The 12,526-nt window shown below is 52.9% G+C and overlaps 2 protein-coding genes across 2 annotated transcripts in view; both read left to right on the top strand.

Moving 5' to 3' along the window:
• Dtx2 (deltex E3 ubiquitin ligase 2) overlaps positions 1-3,840 on the top strand; it is a 37,681-nt gene extending 33,841 nt beyond the window's left edge. Inside the window, exons 8-10 of the mRNA XM_055606042.1 lie at positions 1,291-1,452; positions 2,097-2,186; positions 3,256-3,840. Coding sequence (XP_055462017.1) covers positions 1,291-1,452; positions 2,097-2,186; positions 3,256-3,483 — 480 coding nt within the window. The 3' untranslated portion in view covers positions 3,484-3,840. The remainder of the gene's footprint in view (positions 1-1,290; positions 1,453-2,096; positions 2,187-3,255) is intronic.
• Positions 3,841-9,861: 6,021 nt separating this feature from the next.
• The window catches only part of Upk3b (uroplakin 3B), a 6,014-nt gene continuing 3,349 nt past the window's right edge, over positions 9,862-12,526 (top strand). Inside the window, exons 1-3 of the mRNA XM_055606041.1 lie at positions 9,862-10,022; positions 10,169-10,318; positions 11,034-11,306. Of these exons, the coding sequence (XP_055462016.1) occupies positions 9,941-10,022; positions 10,169-10,318; positions 11,034-11,306 (505 nt within the window). The 5' untranslated portion in view covers positions 9,862-9,940. The remainder of the gene's footprint in view (positions 10,023-10,168; positions 10,319-11,033; positions 11,307-12,526) is intronic.

Here is a 12,526-nt window from a genome sequence, read left to right as displayed (position 1 = left end):
GTACCACAGTGGGGCTGGGTGGGGCTGGGGGACCTGTCCCCATGGCCCTTTTTGGGCCTACTGCTTCAGTATGGTGTCACATACCTATAATTTCAGTACTTGGGAAGCTGAGACACGAAGAATTGTGTCTAGGCCAGCCTGACCTATATAGAGAGACCCTGTTTCAAGAAAACAGAACAAAAAAACTAACCAAGATGTCTTTGGTGCTAGTATGTCAGCAGGCTGAAGGACGCTGTGAGCCATGGGGTGACAGGCCTGGGATTACTCCTGATAAGACCCATAATAGCTTGGGCCAGGGCTGTGGCTCAGCTATAGAGCACCTCCCTAGAATGCCCCAGTGAGGGGCTGGGGTGTGGCTTGGTGGTAGAGCACTTTGCCTTGGTTCTACCCTCAGCATCAGAAAAAGAACCAAGAGCTTAGAGTTGTTTCTGAACGTACATCTGGGTCCCTGAGGCCCACTTCAAGCTTTATATCATGTCCTTAGTCCTGATATGACCAACAGGACTAAGGACATGATTCCTCAGCTTGCCTGAGCCATGGATCCTAGGCTCCTCTGAACATTAGATCTTCCTGTGACAGTCCTGAGGAGTTAGCCGTGTACAGATGGAAAGGCTCAGGGCATGATGCATGGACACATAGGTTGATGCAAGAGGCTCAGGAGCGCAAGGCCAACCTGCAGTGCACAAGGCCTTGCCTCAAACGGACGAACAAACAGGGCAAGTAGAATAGCTTATCATGTGAAGGAGTTTTCTGCACAAGTCTAATCCCTGAGTCCACGTAAAGGTAGCAGGAAAGAACAGTTCCGTATAGCTGCCCTCTGACCTCCACGTGCATGGGCACACACAGAAACACATTAATGAATAATTAGCTAAATAAAAACCACTTAGGACTCTGATCAGGCTCCTGACCCACTCTCCACTGCAAGTTCGCATAGAGAGAGTCTGACTCAGGCCCGCAGTAGCCGCCCAGCTGCCGTCCTGTGGAGGAGTTTACTCAGGGTGGGAAGTGGGGAGGGAGAACCAAGTCTCACAGTAGTTCCTGAGGCCTGGTTCCTTGTCCACTTCACGGCTGTTGTGTGTAGGGAGGTCTGTGAGTGTGACTCCCATGCGCCCTTCTCCCTACATCTTGCCAGTTGAGTGAGCTCCTGGTGCACAGTGCAGCCTAGTGCACCGTTGAGGTCCAGTTTCTTCGAGGTGAGGCTGTGTGGGTGCCAGCCTCCCCTGCATCTGGACATGGCTGTGCAGCTGTGCTGGGAACTGCTGGCTCATTCCGTCCCATCACCCTGTCTAGGATGGGAGTCTGCAGTGTCCGTCTTGCAAAGCCATCTATGGGGAGAAGACTGGGACACAGCCCTGGGGGAAGATGGAGGTGTTCAGGTTCCACATGCCCCTGCCGGGCCACGAAGACTGCGGGACTATCCTCATTGTCTACAACATCCCTCACGGCATCCAGGTGAGAGGCAGCCCCCCAGGGGCCGGTGAGAATCGCTGTCCCTCCCTGGACACCTCCCTGCCCACCGCCTGTGCTGCTGTCAGCCTCCGCACCACGTATGGGGGTAGGACTGCCCCACCGGGAGGAGTGCTGGGGTATTGAGGAATGGAGTTCTTCGGCCTTTCCTTGAGGGAGGGAAGGCTTCCCATAGGAGAAGACATCTGGCCTCGTGTGGTCTGTAAAGGCATGAAGTGCAATCACTGTGCTTGGGAACTGGAGAGTTGGGGACTCATGGGTATGCTGTGTAGGTGGTGGGGTACAGGGCAGGAAGGCTGAAGGGGGCAGGAATCTTGTTCCTAAGGGACTCGGTCCTGAGGCTCCATGTCAGAGACCCAATTCAGGGGGTTCATGAAAAAAGGCAAGCAAAGCAGGATTACCCATCCTTGCCCTTGGCAGAGTTCACAGTGTCCTTTGGAAAAAGGACGTTGCCAGGCCAGTGGGCACACGTTAAAAACAGGTGCTTATGGCTGACAGGCCACACTCACTTTGAGTGTTGGCGCAGGAGTGGACCAAGCTTGGAAGGCTAGGCTGTGGACGAGGCTTCCTATCCTGGAGCTGCGGCCAGCCACAGTCCCACCATCAAATTGTCTGCATTCCTCTCACAGGGACCGGAGCACCCCAGCCCTGGGAAACCGTTCACTGCCCGAGGCTTTCCCCGCCAGTGCTACCTACCAGATAACCCTCAAGGCCGAAAGGTAAGCCCCCTACCCTGACCCCATTTGCTTCCCCTCCCCAGGGACCCACCATGAGTCCAGGAGACGTGACTGGGACAGTGGCTCCAGAGAGCAGAGCTGGGCTCCATGCTGTGTCAGCATGGTGAGCAGCCACAGGAGACGCTGAGGACACCCCAGGCTGGGACCTCAGCAAGGACTTAGAGGCCAAGAGAGCCTTCCAGGTCCATACTACAGCTTTGGGGTCTTGGATGTGGGCATGGAGAAGGGCCAGCTCAAACCATAGGCTGAGGAAGCTGCAGGCCTGCTGCAAGCCAGACCATCTGAGACCACTGCAAGTGGAGCTCTTTTGGCCACTGGGTGTAACTTGGTTGGTAGAGTGCTTGCCTGGGTGCACAGAGCCCCATAAACTGAGCACAGTGGCATCTTTCTACAATCCCAGCACTTGGGAGGTGAGGCAGAAGCATCAGGAGCTCAAAGCCAACCTCAGATTCATAGTGAGGCCCCAATTCCTCCTCTGAAAATAAAACACTGAAGCTCTTTCAGCTACTGGATCCTGGGCTGGATTCGTTGTTTGTTTTCCTTCTATTTGGGGTACAAGGCTGTGAGCCACGCAGTGGCTTTCATATGGAAATTGTGAGACAGCTCTGGACTCTCTTCTTTTCCCTCACCATAACATGGATCCTGAGCATCAGGCCCTCAGGTTTGTGTAGTCCACTGTGCCATCTTGCCAGCCAGATAAACTGTCCCTTCTGAGCTGGAGTTGCCAGACAGGCACTCTCCCACTGAGTTCCACTCCTTGCCATCTGTGGAGGACCTGTGAGGGCAGGGCCCTGAGGGAGGAAGGGAGGGAGGGAGGCAGGCAGGCAGGCAGGCAGGCAGCTGGTCTAATCATATTTGAAGGGAAGGCCATTTGGAGGGTGGTCCTAAGGTGGGGAGGGCTGGCCTGGGTCGGGTGGTGTGCAGTGCTCCAGGAACCCCCACGCATGGCTCAGTGCCTGGGATCACGTGAGCTACCTCATGGGCCGAGGGCAGTGTGGCAGAGCTGAGCCCCAGTGGTTGTCAAAGGGGCTTGCTTCCCTCTTCCTGGCAGGTCCTGGAGCTTCTGAAGGTGGCCTGGAAGAGACGACTCATCTTTACTGTGGGGACTTCCAGCACCACGGGTGAGACTGACACAGTGGTGTGGAATGAGATTCACCACAAGACCGAGATGGACCGGAACCTGACAGGCCATGGCTACCCAGACCCCAACTACCTGCAGAACGTGCTGGCTGAGCTGGCTGCCCAGGGAGTGACCGAGGACTGCCTTGAGCAGCAGTGACCCTTCAGGCCTGCCTCTGTGGACCACCCTAACAGCCCCTGATTGGGCGGGCAGGAGGGTGTGTCTTTGTTGAGAGGCAAGAATGTTTGTTGGGGTACAGGATTCAGCCCCTCTTGGGGCTTCTTGCCTCTGCTGCCACCCTCCTATTTGGGCTAGCGTCTGCCTGGAGAGTGGGCACCCTCAGTATTGTACTTGTGGAGGCTTACGCTGGAGCTACCTCAGTACACAGGTGGGAACAGCCCTTCCAGCCTCAGGCCGGCTGGTGACCCAGCAAGGGCTGAGCAGGGCCTACCCTCCCAGCTTCTGGTCAGCTTCTCATACCTCAGATTTTATTTGCAATAAAGATCCTATAGCCAACATGCCCCCTCTGTGTGTGTGTGTGTGTGTGTGTGCGCGCGCGTGCGCGTGTGTGCGTGCGTGTGCGCGCGCGCGATGACCCCTTGTGTGTCACACTTAGCCCCCAGCAGCTACCCCTATTCTGATCATACAGCCTCTTCTACAGAGCGCTGCTCACACAGGCTGCACTGCCTCCCTGTCGCCAGTCAGGCTGTTCAGAGGACTGGGGACTGGACAGGGACCTTCTGAGGTCACTGTCTGAGGGCCTGGCTTTTGAGACTGAGCTCACTGCTGAAACCGCGTGATCCTTTTGCCTCACCCCGGTGGCACTGAGATTGCAGGTGTGCACCACCACCCATGGCAGCTTCCTGTTTTTTGTGGTGGTGGTCTTTTTACTTACTAACCTCTCTCATTGGCCCCTCCCCTTCTACTAACCCCATCTCCGTAATAAATCCCCTTCCTACTTTCTAGTTTTTGCAAGCTGCAGAGTTTCATTAGAGTTGCTTGCACAACCATGGAAGGAGGGTTATTTACAGAAACGTGGGTAGACCACTGGAGAAAAAAAATGACTCCCTCTTCTCTGGCGATCACTACACCTGTGTACAGCCTCCCTATGCGTGATGGGCTGTTGCTCGGTAACCACAGCTGCTGTAACCTCATGCGTGCAATGGCTGTGTCATGTCCAGAAAACAACATTTCACAGCTCTTCTGTCCAGCTTCTGGCTCTTAACTCTTTCTTCCCCCTCTTGCTTGTGTGAGTTCAAAGGGACATACTGTGAGCCCAAGACTCACATAAGTTAGCTCTGGGGAAAAGGCCATTGATTTCCTGGGCAGAACCCCTAACTCTGTACCCCAGACCCTGACCTTGCACTGCCCCAGGACGGCATTTGGTCACCCTCTGGGCTCTTACGGGCCATTGAAGGGCAGCAAGATTCAGGGAGAAGATGCCACAGATCCCACCCTGCTGAGGGAGCAGTGTCACAATAGGAGCTGTCAGCGTGCAACAGTAAAAGAGCAAAGTAAAAATGGACCAGGGTGCTAGGAGGCTCAGCAGGTGAGAGCAGTGACTGCCTTTCCACAGGACCCACGTTTGATCTCTAACACCCCTTCATCAGGCAGCTTAGAACTGCTTGTATCTCCAGCCCCAGGAGAGCAATGCCCTCTTTTATGCATGCACAGACATAATAATTTTTTTTTTTTCAAGACAGGGTTTCTCTGTGTAGCCCTGGTTGTCCTGGAACTCACTCTGTAGACCAGACTAGCCTTGAGATCTACCTGCCTCCTAAGTGCTGGGATTAAAGGCATGTCCCACCGCCACCCAGCATTTTTTTTTCCCTGATAGGGTAGAGACATGGCTCTGCAGTTAAGGATACATACTGTTGTGGGAAACCTGACATCAGTTCCCAGCACCCACATTGGATGACTCACAACTGCCTGTAACTCAGCTCCAGGACATCCAGTGCCTCAGACCTCCAAGGGCACTGGCATAAGCCCGTACCCATGCAGTCACAGGGACTGGAGGCATGGCTCAGTGCTAAAGCACTCGGCTGCTTTTCATGAGGCTTTTGTTCCCTAATCTAAAAAGCAGTGGGCATAAGAACCTGAGTAAAGTGGGGTAAATGACTGTCAAGTACCCGAATCAATGCTGTGTGACTGACTGGGAGTGGGACTCAAGAGTAGGCACTAGAGCAAGCCGTCCTCAGCCCTCCAGAGGACAAGGTGGGAAAGGCTCCACCAACTCAGGCTATAGAACAAGCTATCTCAAAAACAAGCACGCAAATGTAAGTTCAGTACATCAAAAATAAGTGCTAAAGTATTTGGCCGATTTCGCATTGCTCCTGGGTCTGTAAAACACTACCACTTTGGGATCACGTCCTCAAAAAACTCTCAGAAATTGTATGCAAAATGTGTAGCCATGTACCTAACAGGCCGAAAGTAGAAACACCCCAAATTGCCAGCAGCCCATAGAAAACAAATATAGTATCTGCGTGTGATAGGAGATCCTAAAAAGTGGGAGGTGCTTGTATGTGAGCCCTGCAAAAATGTGCCAAATGAAGAAGCCACACAAGATGGTTGAGGCAGAAGGTGTCCCAGTCCCAGGCCAGCCTGGCTGTCATGGTTCTTTGGTTGTAGTGTTTTTTTTTTTTTTTGTTTGTTTGGTTTCATCCCCAACTCGGTTTTTTCTGGCCTCACTTCACAGACTAGGCTGTCCTTGAACTCACAGTGATCTGTCTTCCTATGCCTCCCTGAGTCCTGGGATTAAAGGCCTGTGCCACCATGCCTGGCTCGTGGTAGTTGTTCTTCAGTTTGTTTTGTCAACTTAACAAACGCTAGATACATTTGGGAAGAGGGAACCTCAGGTGGGAAAACACCCCCAGCAGATGGACCTGTGGACAAGCAAGGGAGGCATTTTCTTGGTTCATGATTGACATGAGGGACGCAAGCCCCCCGTGAGCAGTGCCGCCTCTGGGCCGGTGGGCCGGGGCTGTATAGAAAGCGGGCTGCCATGGGGCACAAGCCAGCAGCAGCGTTTTTCCAGGCATCTGCTTTGGTTCCTCAACGTTACTGCCTTGAGTTCCTGCCCTGCCTGCTCTCTCTGGGATGGAGTGTGACCTGAGAGTTGTAAGCTGGAATAACTCCCCTGGAGCTGCTTTTTGGTCATGGCGTTTTATCATAGCAATAGAAACCCTAATCAAGATACTAAGTAATGCCCAGCACAGTGGACCTCTTGCCTTCAATCCCAGCACTTACTCCTGAGGCGGAGGCAGGCGAATCGCTGTGATTTGAGGCCAGCCTGGTCTATAAAGCAAGTTCCAGGATAACCAGGGGTACACAGAGAAACCCTGTTTCAAACAATATGGAGTGACAGACCTGTCTCAGGAAAATAAACTAAGAGATCTGCAAAATGGCTCTGGGTAGGAGCACTTGCCAGCAAGCCTGATGACCCCAGTTCAAGCTCCAGGCCTCACATTGTGAAAAAAGAAACTACTGACCGATAGTTCATTTCTCATCTCCACAAAAAGACCACGGCACAGACCCCTCCCCTCAGGTGAACACAAATAAATGTACAATAAATAATAAACAAGCACAAGCCGGGCCTGGTCGCACAGGTCCACCAGCTCAATGCTTCATGAAGCTGAGGCAGGGAGATTGCATGTTCAAGATCACCTATGTTTGGGTAGCAGAGTGGCAGAGCGAGTTTAAGGTCCAGCCTGGGCAGCTTAAACAAATCCTGCCTCAGCCATCAAAGTGAAAAGAGAGAGATGGAAGCCAGACACGGTGGCACAGGCCTGAAATCCCAGCTCCCTGGGAGGCAGAAGCAGGTGGATCTCTGTGAGTTCAAGGCCAGCATGGTCTACAGAGTTAGTCCAGGCCAGCCAAGGCTACACAGAGATATCCTGTCTCCAAAAGCCAAAAACAATGAAAAAAGGGGGGAGGCTCACAATTTCCTAGCATGCAGGAGGCCCCTGGGTCCAATTTGGCATAGCCATTTTTGTTAGAAGGTTTGATTCAGCAATTCCTTCAGCTTGAAGATTTAGCTCAGTGGTGGAGTGCTTGTTCAGTGAAGCTTTTGGTTCGAAATAAAAAACTAAAAAGGGTGCCAGTAGAGCGTTGTGGAGTGTTTAGCTGGCAGGCTCCAAGTCCTGTGCTCAGTCTTCAACACAACGATAAAACCCACTGCTATAAAATGTCCATCATAGTCTAAGTGTAGAGAGAAAGTAGTTCTGAATTTGGTGGAGGAGTCTGGAGGACTGAGGATTAACTATGTAAGGCAGTCTTCCCATTTGGGATAAGGAAAGGGATTTAGTATCAGTTTTGATGGCTGGGCAACTTTATAATATATATATTTATACAGACATGGGTATATATGGAGCTACACCCAGGGCCATATGCATGCCAGAAATTGCTCTTTCATTAAACTATCACTAGTGTAATCTTAGGAAAATATTTAGAGCCACCGACCTAGGGCTGTAGAGAATTTGCCTAGAACATTCTAATGAACAGCTCAGGGGGCTAAGTAGTAACGTTTGTCTAGAAACAGTGAAGGGCTGGGTGTGGCTCAGTGGTAGAGCACCTGCCTAGAATTCCCCAGTGAGGGGCTGAGATGTGGCTCAGTGGTAGAGCACCTGCCTAGAATTCCCCAGTGAGGGGCTGGGGTGTGGCTCAGTGGTGGAGCATCTGCCTAGAATCCCCCAGTGAGGGGCTGGGGTGTGGCTCAGTGGTAGAGCACCTGCCTAGGGTTCCCCAGTGAGGGGCAGTGGTTGTGGATCAATGCAGAGCACCTGCCTAGAAGTCCCTAGTGATAACTGTGTAGTGGTTCGAATGTTCCCCATAGGCTCATATATTTGAGTACTTGGCCCCCATTTGGTAGAACTGTTTGGGAAGGATTAGCAGGTGTGGCCTTGATAGAGGAAGTACATCACTAGAAGTGTTCTCTCTCTACCTTCTTGCGAGTCAGTATGCCATCCTGGACTCTAACCCTCCAAACTGTAAGTGCAATTAAGTGCTATCTTTTATATGTTCCTTGGTCATGCTGTTTTGTCACAGCAATAGAAAAGTGACTAAGTCAGCATGGTTGCCTAACACCAACAAGACAGTATGTACCAACCCAAGTCTTCAAAAGCAAACAAAAAGGCACATGTGTGCTGGCATAGTAATGCACATCCAAGTCCCAGAATGTGGAAGAATGAAAGGATCAGGGGTTCAAGGCCGCCTCGACTACCAGCAAGTGTTCCAAGCCAGCTGGAGATTCTTAGCAATATCTGCCTCAAGAATATGCGCGCACACACCAGGCATGGCGGCACACCTGTGGTCCCAGCACACCGGGAGGCAGAGGCAGGACAATCGCTATGAGTTCGCAGTCAGCCTGGTCTACAAAGCCAGTCCAGGACAGACAACGATACGCAGAGAAGCCCTGTCTCAAAAAACAAAACAAAAATCAAAGGGGGAAAAAAACGCGAGCAGGGCTCACACACACACATACTCACAGAGAGTCACTCACCTGTGAGTTTTATAGTAGTAAATGTGAGTTATATATATAAAGAATCCATAGACTGAGGGCTGAGGTGCGACTCGGTTGGCAGGTTGCTTGCCTAGAGTGCACAAAGCCCTGGGTCTCATCCCCAGCACTGTATAAAATAAGCCGCTGGCAGCGCCCAGCTGGGAGCCCAGTTGGGAGGTGAAGGCAGGAGCATCAAGAATTCAAAGATTGCCAGGTGGTGGTGGCACATGTCTTTGATCCCAACACTTGGGAGGCAGATTTTTGAGTTCAAAGCCTGCCTATTCTACAGAGTCCGTTTCAAGACAGCCAGGGCTGCACAGAGAAATACTGTCTCAAAAAAAAATTTTTTTTCAAGGATTGTCATGTGTTATATAGTGAGTTTGAGGCCAGCCTGGACCACATGAGGACCTGTCTCAAAAATAAACTAACAAATAAATTTAAAACTACATAGAACAAGACTCAAGGGATTTGCATAAGCAAAACATGTGTCAGTCGCAAAAGGCTGTTGCGTCTTTTCGGGGTCAAGTTCTTCCCCTGGAGAAGGAAATGGAGGTTCCGAGCTGGGGAAGCTGTGGTTCCATCCGGTGCAGGGCACACGGGGGGCAGCAGTGTCTGGGAGCTGCTTTGGGGCTGGCCCAGGTCAGGGCCAGTCTATCATCGCCCTGTCCCCTTCTCACTTTCCTGGGTGCGGATGGATGGCCAGAGAGTAGCTCCTGGCACCCAAAGTTCAGGAATCTCAGGCATGTGGTTCTGGGTCCAGACAGAGGAGGGTGTCCTCCTCCCAGGGTCAGGGAGTTAAGTGGTACCACAAGCTAGACCTCAGCTTCGGGGTGGAGGTGGCTGGAGGTCATGTGAGGGCCAGTCCTTAAAGCCTCCTTCCTCTTAGGTCTGTAGTGGGCCCCCCCCATGCCCCCCTCCCCCCGCGCTCCGGAAAGGAGCCCACTGAGCCCCTCCCTGTGACGGGCTGCTGCGCTGGGAGGGGGAAAGGGTGAATTCATATTTTCAGGTCTTTCCTGCTCTCCTGGCAGCCTGAGAAAGCAGCAACTGTAGGCCAAAGGTGTTGGAGGCGGGGTGTGCCGAGACCGGCCCCAGAGCCTGGGCAGCCCTGCTGTGGCAGTCATGGCGCTCAGCCGGAGGCAGCCTCACCCCCGGCCTCTGCTTCTCCTGGTGCTGCTGTGGCTCCCCCAAAGCCTGAGTCTGGGTGAGTGGAACCCCCAATGGATGCCCTGGGCCAACCCTGAGGTCTGCGCCCCCGGGAGCCCACCCCGCCTCCGAGCTGGGAGAAGGAGGGAAGGGAGGAAGGCCCCACGGAACTGCCATGCCTGGGTTGCTTCTCCACGGCTGCAGAGCTGATCCCCTACAAGCCGCAGATAACAGCCTGGGACCTGGGAGGGAAGGTTACGGCTACCACCTTCTCTCTGGAGCAGCCTCGGTGCGTCTTTGATGGGCACGCCTCGGCCAACGACACCATCTGGCTGGTGGTGGCTTTCAGCAATGGTGCGTGGTGAGGACTTGTGGGGTCTTGGGGTGAGGGCGCAGGCTGGGAGGGGCTACCCGGGCTTCTTGGAGGATGGCAAGGTCCGTCTCTGGATGTGGGGGTCGGGGTGGTGCGCCGGGCAGATAAATCCAGCCGCCTCCGCACACCGCCCCACCCCCGTTTGGTGAGGCAGCATCTCCTTCAATTTCTGATCTTGCCGCCTCCACCTTTTAAGAGCTGGCATGGTGGGCATGCACAAGCAGGCTCAGTTCATGTGGTACTGGGGTTCGAGGCCAGGCAGAACTTGGGCACCGAGCGTCAAATCACAACCTGCCCTTTTGAGACACTGGCTACTCTTTAAGACGGTGTTCCCCCAACTTTCTAACGCTGAGACCCTTCAGTATAGTTCCTCATGTTGTGGTGACCCCAAAATTATTTCTTTGCTACTTCATAACTGTAATTTTGCTGCCGTGATGAATGCAATGTAACTATGTGACTCGCAAGGTGCCTGATATCATGCCATTTGGTCCCCAGAGGAGGCGCGACCCACAGGGTGAGAACCACTTCTCTGAACACTCCCATTATGTCACCGGGTCCTGGTGATCAGACTCACGTTACGGGGTTTGGCAGCAAACGCCTTTACCGCCGAGCTGTCCACCCTCCTTCTTTAACATACCATATCCAGCGACAGCCCCAGCCCTTGCTCCTGCCTCTACCTGTCCCTTTCTCCTCCAGCCTCCAGGGACTTCCAGAACCCACAGACCCCTGCTAAGATCCCGACCTTCCCCCAGCTGCTGACTGAGGGCCACTATATGACATTACGCCTGACCCTGGACCAGCTGCCCTGTGAGGACCTGGCGGGTGGAGGTGGCGGTGTCCCCGTGCTTCGGGTGGGCAATGACTTCGGCTGTCACCAGCAACTTTATTGCAATGCTCCCCTCCCCAGCCAAGGGCCTTACAGGTGGGTCAGAAGTCCCTGCCTGGGGCTGGGTGTCCTCAGGGAGGGAGGTGGGACTTACCTGTCCCTCCAAAGCCTTCCTCATGACGGTCAGCCCTAACACCTCCCCTTTGTTAGCTGTCCTTTACTTTCTTTGCGTAGTGGGGTGTCAAAAGACCTCAGCAGGTGGTGGCACATGGATCTCGGAGAGTTTGAGGCCAGCCTGGGCTATAAAGTGAGTCCAGGAAAGTCAGGGAAAGAGAGAAACCCTGTAGTGACACACTCATGCAACCCCAGCACTCTGGAGGCAGAAGCAGGAGCCTTTTGAGTTCAAGGCCAGCTGCAGCCTTCAAACAGTGAGTTTGAAGGGAGCTGCTACTGAAGTCCTTGTCAAAACGAGATCAGCCGGCCGGGGCACTGCCGTTTGTATTTGTAGGGTTTATTCTCCATCTATGATGCCCTGGCTCCCCTCACAGCACCACACAAGCCAGGGGTTCTGGTATACACCTCAGTCCCAGCACTCAAGAGGTGAAAAGGTGGGAAGAGCAGGGGTGTAGGTCATTCTCAGGTGCATGCTGAATTCTAGGCTAGACTGGGCTACATGAGACTCTCTCTTAAAAAAGAAGAAAAAGGGGGTCGTTTTTCGATGTATTCTAAGAGGGGAAGGTGAGGTTTCTGGATGAGACCACTGTTCTTGGTCACAAGCAGATCTGACAGAATTCCCAACCCATAGGGCAGATGAAGAAACTGAGGCCCATTGTCCTTGGGCCCACTCGGCTCTCTTCCCAGAGTTCCCACTCCTGATATCTTTTGAGCCAAGTCCTCCCTCTTCCCTGCTCTCTCAGCCCTCTGGGCTCCCAGCAGTCCCTGACCACACCCCTAGTTCTACCCATATGCCTTTGCCAAGGCTCTCTTTTTTTTGTAAGTACCTTGCAAACAGCCAAATTTTGTAATTGTTTTTTTTTTAAGAATTTATTTAATTTTATTTTATGTGTGAAGGTGTCAGATCCCTTGGAATTGGCAGTACAGACAGTTGTGAGCTGCCTTGTGGGTGCTGAGAATTGAACCTGGGTCCTTTTGAAGAGCAGACAATGTTCTTAACCACTGAGCCATTTCTCCAGCCCCTTACCAACGGTCTTAATTTGAGGCATACCCTCTTCTCACATGGGTGGCCCCACAGAATCCAGAGACCTATACTTCTATTTTGTTGTATTGGTATTTAAGCCCAAGAGTTCTAGGCAGGGGCTCTACCACTGAGCCACACCCCAGCCCCTCACTGGGGGATTCTAGG

Source organism: Psammomys obesus, unplaced genomic scaffold (assembly GCF_907164565.1).
Source record: "Psammomys obesus unplaced genomic scaffold, mPsaObe1.curated_primary_1811, whole genome shotgun sequence".
Lineage (NCBI taxonomy): Eukaryota > Metazoa > Chordata > Mammalia > Rodentia > Muridae > Psammomys > Psammomys obesus.
The sequence above is the reverse complement of the archived record's forward strand: the minus strand, read 5'-3'. Positions and strand labels throughout refer to the sequence as shown.